The sequence below is a fragment of the Polyodon spathula genome, chromosome 11 (genome assembly GCF_017654505.1).
Source record: "Polyodon spathula isolate WHYD16114869_AA chromosome 11, ASM1765450v1, whole genome shotgun sequence".
NCBI lineage: Eukaryota > Metazoa > Chordata > Actinopteri > Acipenseriformes > Polyodontidae > Polyodon > Polyodon spathula.
Window position 1 is genome coordinate 17,630,803 of NC_054544.1, and position 13,459 is coordinate 17,644,261.

Here is a 13,459-nt window from a genome sequence, read left to right on the forward strand (position 1 = left end):
TGCTCTTGAATCCATGTACATGTAGCTGTTAAACACAGAATCATTAGGTCAGTAACAGAGCAGAAACAGTTAAACAACTTCAAGTGTTTAAAGCATTGACAAACTTAAATGTGGTTTGGAATGTCCTTTAAAAACCAGGATGGCCTGGTACAGAACCAAACATGAGCTCAGTGCAAAACAACCAATTCATTAGCAGCTTAAATACTTCTTAGTTACAGCTGCAGTCTTAAAATAACCACTTGGAACATTAGGGGCAGTACATCAATATCAATGAAACTAAAAACATGTGCTATACCTGTCCTTGTGTTGTCTTCTGCTGGTCGTCAAGGCAACTGCAATGTTCTCCCAGGCTCTCCAGTTCTCTCCCTGCCCAGGGCTCTCACAGCCCAAGTGACTCCAGCATTCGTCAAACACTGCCCTCCACTTCTCATCTGGAGCCACAGCAAGGACACCCAGCTTCCTGCTCCAGCAATCACAGACTCAGCATTAGAATAGCAGAACTGCCGTAAACACGCCGTTCAGGAAATTAAGCTAAGATGCAGTTTGAATTTCTATCTCTCCCTCAGATCAGATACTTACAGAGTCTCTGTCTTCTCCTTGTCACTATCATACAAGTTTGGCTTGAAGTAAGTGCCGGCCACTTTCAGCCCCGTGCCCCACTCGCCGCTAAAGGTTCCCTCAAAGTAATCTCCGTTGGGCATGGTCAGAGTTCCCTGGAGGGGCAAGGCTTTGTAAATGCAAGGCTACAAATGTTCTAAGAAACTGGCACAATAATAGCAACAGTTGATAGCTTGGGATGCTAATACAGTACACTACCATAGTGTAAACACAGTCTCAACCCATACCCCCAAGGCTGGTCAGTTTTATATATATGTATTCTGTAGATGTACATAGATTATTCATCATTACTACCTTTCCGTTGAGAGTCCAGTCATCTATAAACTCTCCCTCGTAGCGGGTGTCGTCTTCGGAGAGGAGAATCCCAGAACCCTATCAAGAACAAACCCAAGTTAGGTCTGCCGTTCACTGTGAGGAAAGTAAATTGGTTGGACATTGAATTTGAAGGGGAAAAAGAAGGAGCTTTAGTACAAATAGTTTAATCTTACTTTTAAGCTTCTTTTAGTATTACTACATATTCTACCATTCAGTGTTTCATAGTTGGTAATGGTAATTCAGGTAGAGGTAATGCAAATTATACATCATGCACAAAGGAATACTCAGTACACCCATTATGAAAGCAGCACTCACAATCATTTTATTGCTGCTGAAGGCACCTTCGTAGTACAATCCAAACTGGGTGACAATAACTCCATTTCCCTGGCGGAGGTCGTCTTGCCACATCCCCATGTATTTCTCACCCCTGAAATTCAGATTCACTACAGGTAATCGTCCATAGCAAGAAGAGGTCATGAATGAATTAGTTAGGGTGGAACGGCAACTGTGTTGAAATTAGATATTCATACGCCTACTTTGTGTAAGGAAGTACATAGTATTACACATTTAAATCACTATTATTACCTGGTGATGTCGTCAAACACCCCGTAGCCTGTCTTCTTGTCCTGTACCCACTGCCCAATGAACATGCTGGGGGAGGATGATGTCAGCTTGCCACTGCGGAGAATGCCATGGCCGTGCCGCATGTTGTCCTGAAACGAGCCCTCGTACACCTCTCCTGAAGCGTATCTAAACACATAAACAGCAGGCCGCTTTGTTCACTTACTGGAGAGTAGGATTTACTGCAAACCACACTGAAACCGTAGTCAAACTTACAGTCAAGCATTTGTGCCAAGACAGGCCACACAAACTAAAAAGTAAACATTATTAATGCAAGTTAATTCAACACTTGACTTAAAAGAACTTGAGTCAAAGATTTTTCTATTGTTTAGTAGTTCAGTTCCCCTTCTCTGTATAAAGGCCTGCTGCTGGCAGTGAACAATTTTACATTCCACACAAAGTGCAAAAAAAAAAAAAAAAGCACCAATAAACCTAAAAGATTGGTAAAATAATCAAATCATAAATTCCTGTTACATGTAGCACACACTTTTATGTAAATGAAATGCCCCTAACATCACCATTTTCTTTTCAAGCATCCCCGGCATCAGAGGGTCAGACCGCTGCATTGAAAGAATTCATTCACAACAGAGTAGGCTTGTTGCTACGGAGCCAATGTCACTGCCCTGTGACTTTTGCTTGTGCATTGCTTAAAAAAACATTTCAGCAAGTAGATATTTAATTTGCTTTGTGTTACTGTGCAATGTGTGTGTGTATATGATAACAGTAGGATAGTAATGCTTTGTTTTTAATTGTTCTGTATATTTTAGTTTGTCATGTGCAGTACAAAATAAAATTAACAGTAATTCTTAGTGAAACTGTTAGACTGTAAAAATGAGGAGCCAACTCCAGGACTGCGATATGCCTGAATCTGCAGTATTGCGAGGGGCGATATAATGAAGGGTGGGTGTATTTCCACTGTTCTCTCACTTACTTGTAGGTACCATAACCATACATTTTTCCTTCTTTCCAGTGGCCTTGGTAATGATCTTCCTTACCCAGTGCCTTGTTTGGTACAATATACTCTCCAAAACTGTAAAACAAATATATATTAAAAGAATGTTGTATGGACTATAGTGATGTCCAGTAGTTTATTAAACCTGAAAAATAACACATACAGAATGCTACATTATTTCCATAAGTGAGGACGAATGGACAGAAATTTGTTATTACAGCCCTCCTCACATGCAAAAAAACTGTTGTTTTTTAAATATAATATAAATTTATTGTCTCTATACAATATTTTTTCTCTTTGTATTTATAAAAGGCTGCATTTTGTTATACACTTACCCATCCTCTAAACCATTCTTGAATGTTCCAGTGTACATCCTGCCATCCTGCCATTTTAGCACACCCCTGAAGTAGGAGAAAATACTGGTTATTACATGAACTACCCTGTAGACATTAGTAATGGACTGGGATTATGACGGTGAATCCATGCTTCAGAGAAAGAAATATACAATTGTATTATTTGCCACGTGTCACAAGTTACAAAAATAGTTAACAGAAGCATGTGAAGCATTGGTGGTATTTCTAGTTATCACTGTGTGAAGCACACTACATTTGCTCGCAATTCAATTGGTTCCCATGGCAACTGTTGTTATGGCAACATTACTTAACCTATTTTTTTAGGATACTTCCAAATGTTGGTGGGCATATTTATATTTAAGTATAGTCTTTTGTAGCCTGGTTACCAGCCTATATGTTCAAGCAGCTACCTGTAGCGTGGATACATATTTATACCATAAAAGGACAAAAGAATTGTATTTTATTTAAAAAATCGCGTTGTCAAATGAAGTGCTTTTACTCACTTCCCGTTGGGCTTTCCAGCTAGCCACCGTCCTTCATAGGTAGCCTCCTTGAGCCGACTATCCTTGTAAAAGGTGTATTTGGCTGTCCTGGAGATTGGGGGTTCCGGTCTCTGAACACTCCCAGAGCCAGGCATCAGGAAATCTGGACAACCATTCAGATCCTGGTCCACTGCCTGGTTGATTGCTCTCAGCCACTTAGCCTGAAGATAATAAAAATGTTGGTGCCAGAAGATGCTTTCTTAGAGAGCTGCTTGCTAAAGGGGTCGTTTTGATCAAAGTGAGTCTACTCATTAAAACATATCAACACAGGTGACTCTAGTCTTCTTGTAAAGAATACTACACAGCATCTCTTTTGTTACCCATTTAATGTCTTTCGTGTCCCAACATGCAATACCATGCAATCTATAAAATGTCATTTTGCTTAGCTGTTAAAAAATACTATGGGTCAAGTCATGATTAACTGCCTACATTAGCAGGAAAGTAGGACAGTTGCAGGTACAGAATGAGTAGTCTCTTGTTAAATTTGTTTTATTTCTCTCAGAAAACATGTACAGGCTTCAAAAGCAGACTTTGGAATAACAAGGGCTAATACCAGATAGTTATAACAGCAATTCCCTTTGGGACTCCTTAGCTGTGGCCATGACATTGTTATTCTTAGTCATCTTTGACCATCTGTTAAAGCACTGGAAGTGCTGGCAGGCTACCTACCTTTTCCACAGGGGACGAAGCCAACAGAGAAAACTGTTCTTCTGGCGAGGTGATTTTCAGCCCGTACCTGTTGAAATGAAAGAAAATAAATAAACAGAGTGAAACTTTTACACTTTTTTCAACATACTTTCATGGACTCGTCTTTTGTGTGAAATTGCCTAGTACTGCCAATATACTAATTACTGTATCAAAATAGATCTCGGGTTCTATTTTATCTAAATTGCAAAGGACACAAGGGGTGAGTATCAGCTTACATCATACAGCATCATATACAATATTCTATTATCTAATATTACGTAATATATTTTCTCCATCCTGTTTTGGTACACAGTTCTGAAACAACAGCTTCTAAAAAGTATAGGTAATAAGATTCCTTACACTAGTGTCCTGGTATCAAAAGGGTTAATTATGTCACACACAGATACTATATTTTGTTTAACATTGTCATACGTTTGGGAAAAGCACTTTTGTTGTGTATTTTTTCATATCTAGTTGCATGGCAGATAACCCATGTCCCATTATAAATAAAACAGCACAAGCTGTAAGTAAATGTTCCTTGATGCCAATGCCCCAGATTTGTGTTGGCAGTTGGACATCCTCACAGTGATGAACACACAGCATGTCATGTTCAGAATAAGATTGTAAAGCAACCTCAAACTAATAGGTTGAAATTATGGATTTGTTGTTCATAACTCAAACACACAGGTAATTATATTGCTGCCAACCCCAACATCACATGTAAAGCCTTGACATGTCTGAATAAATTCAGACATTTCACAGCTATGACTGTCAAAGCTGGGCAATAACCCTGAAAATCAAATTCTAAAAGATGTTTGACCTTCACATTTTTTATGTAGAAATGTTTTCTCTTACAGGAAGAGAAGAAATGCCTGTCTGCCTATGAAGCTCTGATGTCTGAATGTTCCAGTTACATTTATATTCCGTTTCTTTACTGTATGCACCGTTAGTCATTGACTTTTGTGACTGAAGTCGACAAATACTGACAAGCCGTTGTCTGAGATTGAAATCTACATTTTTTTTTTTATTACTTCTGACAAAGTAAAAAACCCAAAATAAGACTGTTAACAACCTATAAATCCACCAAGAAAGGTGGACTTCTGAAAGTTCTGAAAAGATAAATTAAGGAGGTTCTTTGATGGAAGGCTAAAAACACTTAATTGCTACATCATTCAAAGGAGAAATGATTATACGTTGTGCGCAGGATGTCTCTTATTATTGACTGTCTGTATGTCACACTTAATCTGGGAGTATAAGGATGCTAACTGCTTATTCAGTTATGATAAAAAAGAAAAGGCCATTCTTTAGATCAAGTTTCATGATCTGGGGGTATATGGAGTCCCCATGTATGTCTGTCAGTACATACTGAAGTACATCACACTTCCACTTCCACATAAATCGAGAAACATGGTTTGGACTTCAAGCAGATATAGTGGGTTATAGAAACATGGTACCGATTGCATTTTTGTGTGCAAAATGTTTTTTTTTTTAGTGCAGTCAGTCAAAACATTAATTAAGAACATTTCCATTAATGGTATTGTTCCAAGTGATGACATATTACACAGACATATCTGATAATGTGATTGTTGTGGTTACTTTATATAAATGGTAAAAATACAGTTCCCTGGGCTTAAAATTGATCAAAGGAGAATTCACAAGGAAGTTCAAAGGGACTTCAGCAAATACTTGTGTGGCACCTGCTAAAGCACGAAGACACTATGACTTTAACTGCATATAAAACAGCTATTGATATTTCCTTGCACATCTGCCATATTCCCGTAAACTTCCCCTAACTTTTCAGTATTATACACAGAAGCATACTTTCAAATGGGCCACAAAGCAAGGTTTCTATGACTAAACAAATTCCCCTACTCTAGACATCTGGCAACTGCCAAGGGACCTTGAGAATCAATAAAGCAGATTATAACCGTTCTACTGAAAGAGAACCTATAGCTGCACAGCTTCTCAATGCACCATCAGATGCTGACATTGAATCATTTCACCCTTTAAATGCCTCAGATAGGGGTGCCAAGGACTGTAAGGTTATGGAGACTGAATCCACTCCCTCAGCCCCTATGAGGAGGTTCTACCCAGGACAGGCTTGTGGCACAGGGAGGATCACATTGCCACAGTCTGTGCTTTCATTCCCTGTGGATAAACTGAAAGTTTATACATTTATTAAAAATAAATTTATACTCACACGCCACTGGTTTCTTCAGAGATGGGTTCAACCCAAAGGGTGGACAGAGGGAATACATGGTGGGTTGAAAACTGCAAGGGGAAAAAAGGAAAAAGCATAACTGAATGAAATACCCATCCTCAGACCACGCTGAATCGAGACACTCTTAATGAAATCACACCAGAGCCAGTCGGTACTCTTCTCATTCATGCAATTACATTCGAAAGGCTAGCTAGGACTAGGTCACTTATTAATTAAATACAAAAATACAAACAGTTCTAAAAACAAACTGATGCCAATGAGGGGGATGTATTAACTAAACACTGGAAGAATTGTTTTGTAATTCCAGCTCAAATGCAAGAAGGAGCTGGGTGATTCCTCATAGCCCCAACAAGTTCATGGATGTGCCAGATTGCACAGAAGGGCGTTTTCCAAGTTTAAAAAATTCACACTTTTTATTTAGCATTGAGGTTCCATTTTGAAAAGATTCAGATATGAAAAATAGGAAGACTCAGCAAATTTGGCACACACATTACTCTAAATAAATCTCTATCAGGATCAATACTGTCTGCTTTGACTAACTTTGGAAGTCTAACCCCTTCTCTTGGCCATCTACCAAGCACAGTGATACAGGACCTTACTCCACTCTTACTAAGTACAAAAAAAAAAACACAAAACACAGGCATTAGAATAAGACGACCAGAGTACTCCACTTCAGTCCACACTGACTCTATTAGTGCAGGATGCTTCTTTGTTGGTTGAATATCAGGATAAAGAAAAGAACAGATTTAAAAAAGGATAAAGAAAAGAAAGTTAGAAACAGAACATATATGAGAAAGACATCAGGAAGACAAGTATTAATAAAGGGTTAAAAAAAATGATGAAAATACATTCAGTGGTAAGTAAAAAAAAAAATTTAAAAAACGCAAACATTTTGCAGGGAAGACGGGTTACTAAATTAAAGCTGGAAATTTGTAGAATTTATAGCTGTTCTACAAACTCACTGTAACTTTACGTTACAAACCATGCCGTCACGCTAACAGGGTATGTAGGGCTTGGCCTGGTAGAGGCCATTCTTAAAAGAAGGGTTTTGTCACAACAGTGGAGCTCATTAAGCTGTGGATGGCTGTGGCAGTCGCTATGCTACAATGTCATTCAGTGTACTGCCACTGTACCCTCAAGCTCTTCTTCACAGAGTTTCTATAGCAGCAGCAATCTGCCTCTAGCCCTTGCCTTTGTTGTGCTTTGAATGTCAAACAGCGAGCCAATTAAATTAATGCAAACTATTTTATTGCAGTGCTACAAGTATTTTTTTCTCTGTCCATTATATGCTGTGCTAAACAGCCATCTGGTCATGGTCAATCTGATATTCCAGACATAAAGGTATCTTATCAAAAGAAAATCATTAGAACCGGAATCTCACCCACAATAGCGTGCAATGGTTAAAATATATGCTGAAAAAAACCTAAATACTTATACTGCCCAAGTGAGAATTTTTTTTTTTTTTCCTCTAAGTGATAAGCAAGCCATAACTAATTAGTTATTTAAGTCTGTTTTTATGAATAAAAGACATCACAGAAGTGTTAGTTCTCACTCAAGTGTGCCAAGTTTACAGTTGTTCATATAAGAAAGCACATTTAAGTTATCACTAACACTTAGGTGTTGTTTCTGAACATGGCCGTTAGTAAATTCACTCTACAATGACGGAGGTTTCGGTAGCACTTCAGATTACATGTCATAAATAACAGTGTAATTACATTATAATAACTGGATAATTACCAATGGTTCCTGCTCTTACATAGTAACTGCTGCTGTTTAAACACAAATGAACAACATTTTGTTGCCTAATGTATTTCCATGTAACTACACACTTATTCACTAGTACTTACCATGAAAAAACAAGAGGCATTGCTACCCAGTCATTATTATGTTATTACACGTTTATTGCTGAACAGTGATATACTGCAGTGTGTTTTTTTCATTATCGGGTAAACATTAAATTATGAGCTGTGAGAAACTGCGTTGCCTGTGACAGTGCCAGGCCAAGCCCTGCAAAAATACATCACACTGCACTACTGCTCGAATCTGTCCTGCAACTGGAGCATACTTACAAGATTCTTAAACGGACGCAAGCCCTGACAGGGAAAACAATAACATTTAAAAACAAGCCTACGTGACACAACTTTTTTCCGCTTACAGACCTCAACAAACTATTCAAATCAAATGAAATGGATGGCCTCCTAGGCCACTGGGGAGCAAAATAGGGGGCATGGAGAGTCAGGAAGGGGGGCGCGACTATGACGAAGAGGCAGTTCTGTAAAACTTTTTTTTTTAAAAGGATAGATCACTCTAGGACTTGTAGAACTGCAGAAATTATGTTTTAAGTGGCGAGTGTGTCAGTGACACTACAGTGAAAAGAGACGAAATGGCAGCTTCCACGTATGGGGCAACAAGTGTAAAAAAAAAAAAGCACTAATGTTTTAACAGCTGCTTTTTTTACCGGATTTAATGTAAATCATTAATTTTTTTAATTTTTTCATAATCATATTTTTTCCTAAATTTAACCAATAAAAAGTCCAGATTTAGCCAAAAACATAAATGTTAACAAACACATTCTTAAAAGTCAGAGTGCAAACGCTGCTCTGGACCACACAATGCCAAATCAAAGGCGTCAATGGACGTGGGCTTGCATGTTAAAGGGCTATGCACACCGGACGCGAATGAAGCGGGCAAGCAATTAAAACATTATTAAAACTATTGATTTAAATGAAGCAATGCACACCGCAAGCGAAGTGAGCAGCGCGAATGAAGCGAGCAAATATAGAAATATTTGTTTTATTTCTATTCGCACTACGCGCTGTTCACCTCCCAATGGACCAATCAGAAATAAGGTCAAAGATAGTGGCTGTCAGACACTGTCTCGCTCACGCAGAGATTACCAGAAATAAAAAAAAAAAATGGAGAATTTAATTATTAAAGTCGAAAAATCCAATGTTGTTTACCATGCCAGTGTCAGTGGTTATAAAGACAATAAAAAGAAGGATGCAATATGGCAAGAAATAGAACAACTGGAAATTGAGGGTAAGTCTATCTCTCTTTATTTAAACTTAATTGTAGTCAAAGTGACGGGGAGCACCAGACTGGTTTCGTATTTCTGTAAAATAATGCTTGTTTGTTTTAATAATGTTAACCAATAATAACCACATTAGCTCCTTAACAAGCCAGCGGTACTACCCGAACTGTTTTCTTTGTTTTAGTGTGTGGTGTACCCATATTCTGTTTCTTAGCATTTTATTTATTTTATTTCGTCAGCACAACAGGAGCAAAAGGACTTCTGATGACTAGCTAAAGTTGTCGTTTTTTTTTTTTATGTACTCGTGTCGTTCACATTCAGTGTGCATAGCCCTTTAGCTTCAGATTTAGATGGCAAAATTAAAAAAATAATTGGTGAAAACCCAGATTTATGTTTTTAGATTGAATCACTAAGTTTAAAAAAAAAAAAAAAAAAAAAAAAAAAAAAAAAAAAAAAATTTTTTATTTATTAGAAATGTTAGCTAAATGTTGACTTGCCAAGTATTAAAAAAAATATTTGAATTCACAGATTTATTTATTAGAAACACAGATTTAACATGTCAGCTAAATGTTCAGTCGCTAAGTGTACAAAAAAAAAAATAAAAAAAAAAAAATTTAGACTGATTTAAAATGTTGCTTTTACATGCAATTTACATGAATTCGGGGGAAAAAAAAACAATTTATAGAAAAATAACGTTTTAACGCGTGGGGGGCAACAAAATGTATGTAAAAAGTTTGTGCACCACGGTCCTAGGTTAACTTTACCAACTTTACCTTTCAATAATTTAGAGGTTATCTTGCAGTGAAATAAGTTCTACACAGCCTTGCAAATGATCCACCGTTGTGTCCACATAGATCATTTTCACTGCATTTCTCTGAGGGGGCATTCTGACTATGCACCAAGTTGTGCAGAATCTTGTAAATTACAATCCTTCAGGTTCCTCTAGTATTCTCTGCATATGTGTACTCCCTCTTTTCATCTTGTATCAAAGGTCTATTGCATCTCCCCTCTCTGTTTTCCATCCATTCATCATTCTGGACCTGTTAAGCCACATTTCTCATGTACGTCTCATTCTTACCTGTGCGTGAACCAGAGCGTCATTGAAAAGGATGAACCAGTTGACAGAGAATCTCCCTGCGCTCTGCAGTGTCAGTGCTTTGTTACTGCTCTCACAGATGAGGCGTCGAGAGGGCTTCCTCAAAGAATCCTTTACATGGCAACAAAGAAAAGTATTTTACACCGTTCTCTACAACCTCTGTACTGAGCCGCTACAATACCGTTTTGAATTTTATCTACTCGGAAAATCGTTGTTATCGTCATGCACACTTCAAGTTATCATATAATTACAAATCATCAGAGACAAAAACAGAAAACGATCATTTTGTTAACAATTCTAAGTCTCTTTATATTATGCTGTGTACCAAAAAAAAAAAAAAATTTTGTTCCTGGGTAGTAAGTGTTATTTCCTAATTGCTTATGCCTCAAAAGTATAGAAAATGGCTATTATTCCCCACAAACTTTGCTTTTGTGACCAGGACAGTGATATTTCAAAATATCACTATTTCCAGTGGGAAAATGGGAAAATGTGTGTCTTTTCATTCACATAAAGTCAGAAAAAAACAACATATGAATCCAAATTAACATGTATTTATACTAAAGTAATACAAAGATGACTACAAAAGATTTAGAAGCGAGTAGTTTTTCGAGATTTACAATTATACTGTATATATTGTGGAGAATAATAGCCATTTTCTATACTTTTGAGGCATAAGCAATTAGGAAATAACACTTACTACCCAGGAACAAAGATTGTGTTACATAGTGTTATCTTTGCCAGTTAATAGCTGAAGCACTAGAAGACATGAAAACCAATATAGAGGTAAGTTGATGAAAATGAATCATCCAAGAGACGATGATTTATAATTTACTGAGTTTATCATTATTCAAAACAGGATATCTCTCCCTCTCTCTCACAAACTCACACACCGTCATTTTCCCAGGGAATGTCTTCCAGAAGTGGTATGTGTACTCCGCCTCTTTCCTTTTCCTCTTCAGATGTATGGCAAGGGCTTCATACTTTGAACTGCCATCCTGAAGCTTCTGATAATCTGCACTAGACTTGGGACAAAAGGAAGCACTAAATTACTGGAGTTGTGTTTTAACATTCCCCCGTGGCATAGAGTCATTTGAATGTTAGTTCAAAGTACTGTTTCTACATACAAGAGAACAAACAGTCACATGACCATAACATGGAACACTTATTAGGTTACATGTCTAGGTACCTGAGGTTTATATAACCTTGCAAATATCTGCACCACAAATAGTTTTTTTTATACACTCAAGATGCTGAAAGGGTGTTAATGTGGGCTCTGTCACATGACTGCTGCCAAATGTTTAATTGACTTCATTGAGCTACATACCAAATGATTTGTGCCAATTGATAGTTGGCAATATATCCTTCATGATTAATCTACAGCTTTGTCTGTAGAAGTGGTTCTAAGGGGGAAAAATAATGTGAGATTTGAAGATGTCCTCCATGGATAACACAAATGCCTTTTTTCGTGTAGATGCTTAATCCCCAAGTGAGACTGTGCACCGAAAATATTCTCTTTGGGATTCACCAAATTACTGCGTATCTCCTCAAATGTGTGGCCTTTCACCCCCTCTCCTGCTTTTAAACAGGGACCATGCTGTTTCTAAAGTGTGTTGCTTTTAGATCACAGAGAGGTACAGGAATATGAGTAGACTGAACCAGAAACTGGAAAATAAACAGTGATTTGAAAAGATGAAGGTTCTTTGCAAAAGCATGACCTTTCATACTGCGATGTCTATGATTCCCTGTTCACAGGCAAGTAAAACCAGCTCAGCTCTTTCACAGCAATCATGGTATGTTAGAAGAACCCTAACCCTGCTGGAATAGACATCTGACATGATGAAATGTTAAACCACTTTTTATCACTGTACTCCGGACCTGGAGAATAACACATTTCAAACACTGTCACATTTCTGTCAACAAGGGCAGACTATATGACCATCACTGACTTTCAGGGTTAACAATATGTAATGTGCAGAGCTGTAATGCATCAGATATGTTGTAATGATGTTCAAAACGGTGTTATCTGTTACCTTTTAGATCTAATATTTTAGATCTGATTTTGGTCTCAAGTTCAGCTTGTGATACTGTATATGCACATACACACTTTAGTAACTTACCACTTCAAAGCAGGTAGCCAGCTTGAGAAGCACCTTGCCATACTCGTGCAGATGTCTGACTGGCAAGTCGAACAGGGCAAGCAGCAAGTCCGACAATGGCACACTTTCATCATTTGTTTCTGCCAGTCTCTGCAAGAGTTCCGGGCTTTTGCCAAAGAAATCACTAGGGGGGGGGGGGGGACATAGCATCAAACAGTTCCATAAAAGACACAGAAACTATTTAATTAGTTATAATACAGTTGAATTTCTGTAAAGTTAATAAGATCTAAACTCAGCAGATCAGAAGTGACTTGGAGCATAATAGGTCAAGTAAGACCTATTATGTGAAACCCAGAGTCCATGACTTTTTACTTGCAGCCACTTGGTAATGTCGAGCCTCACTATTTCAGCATAAGTAGAGCTGCGTCTTAAGATTGCATTAGAAATTCCACTGCAGTAAACGCTACCTTCCACCAGTATACTAGATCAACAGTAAACATAGAAACAGGATTAAATAATTGCTCAACAAAAACATTTAAATTTGTGGAGGTAATAAGCCAGCGGGGTAATAAAAAACTACAGTTGGAATGGCTGGTTAAAAGCTGTTTTGTTTCTCACAGCGAGGGCTTAACCAGGGCCTGGAATCCCCCCATCACCAGAAAATCCCCCACAGTCTTCCAGTACCTGAAACAGATGAAAAAAACCATCAATGAAACAACTCGCTAGCAGCTGCAGTCTCATAGAGCAAATCGTAGCAGCACTGCAGATCACTTTCATATCACTGATTGCACAATGGTTACTACATTTAAACAAAAACGTTAACTCGATACAGGAATGACCTGTGTATAAGTGGGGGTGTTAAGTAAGTGAGCGGTTCAGAGTGGCTCAGTAAAAGAATCTACTTAACGACTTGCTCAGTTCCGCTCC

General features: G+C 37.9%; 1 protein-coding gene across 3 annotated transcripts in view; it reads right to left on the bottom strand.

Moving 5' to 3' along the window:
• The window catches only part of LOC121323105 (alsin-like), a 46,908-nt gene that overhangs the window by 9,414 nt on the left and 24,035 nt on the right, over positions 1-13,459 (bottom strand). For 2 of the 3 annotated variants that reach the window (XM_041263893.1, XM_041263892.1), the window contains exons 12-25: positions 13,151-13,216; positions 12,554-12,716; positions 11,327-11,458; positions 10,419-10,547; positions 6,289-6,359; positions 4,071-4,137; positions 3,363-3,562; positions 2,842-2,907; positions 2,486-2,584; positions 1,519-1,683; positions 1,249-1,360; positions 913-990; positions 580-713; positions 296-463 (exon numbers count right to left, since the gene is read on the bottom strand). In XM_041263893.1, coding sequence (XP_041119827.1) covers positions 296-463; positions 580-713; positions 913-990; positions 1,249-1,360; positions 1,519-1,683; positions 2,486-2,584; positions 2,842-2,907; positions 3,363-3,562; positions 4,071-4,137; positions 6,289-6,359; positions 10,419-10,547; positions 11,327-11,458; positions 12,554-12,716; positions 13,151-13,216 — 1,650 coding nt within the window. The remainder of the gene's footprint in view (positions 1-295; positions 464-579; positions 714-912; positions 991-1,248; positions 1,361-1,518; positions 1,684-2,485; positions 2,585-2,841; positions 2,908-3,362; positions 3,563-4,070; positions 4,138-6,288; positions 6,360-10,418; positions 10,548-11,326; positions 11,459-12,553; positions 12,717-13,150; positions 13,217-13,459) is intronic. The other variant, XM_041263894.1, reaches the window with a different exon arrangement.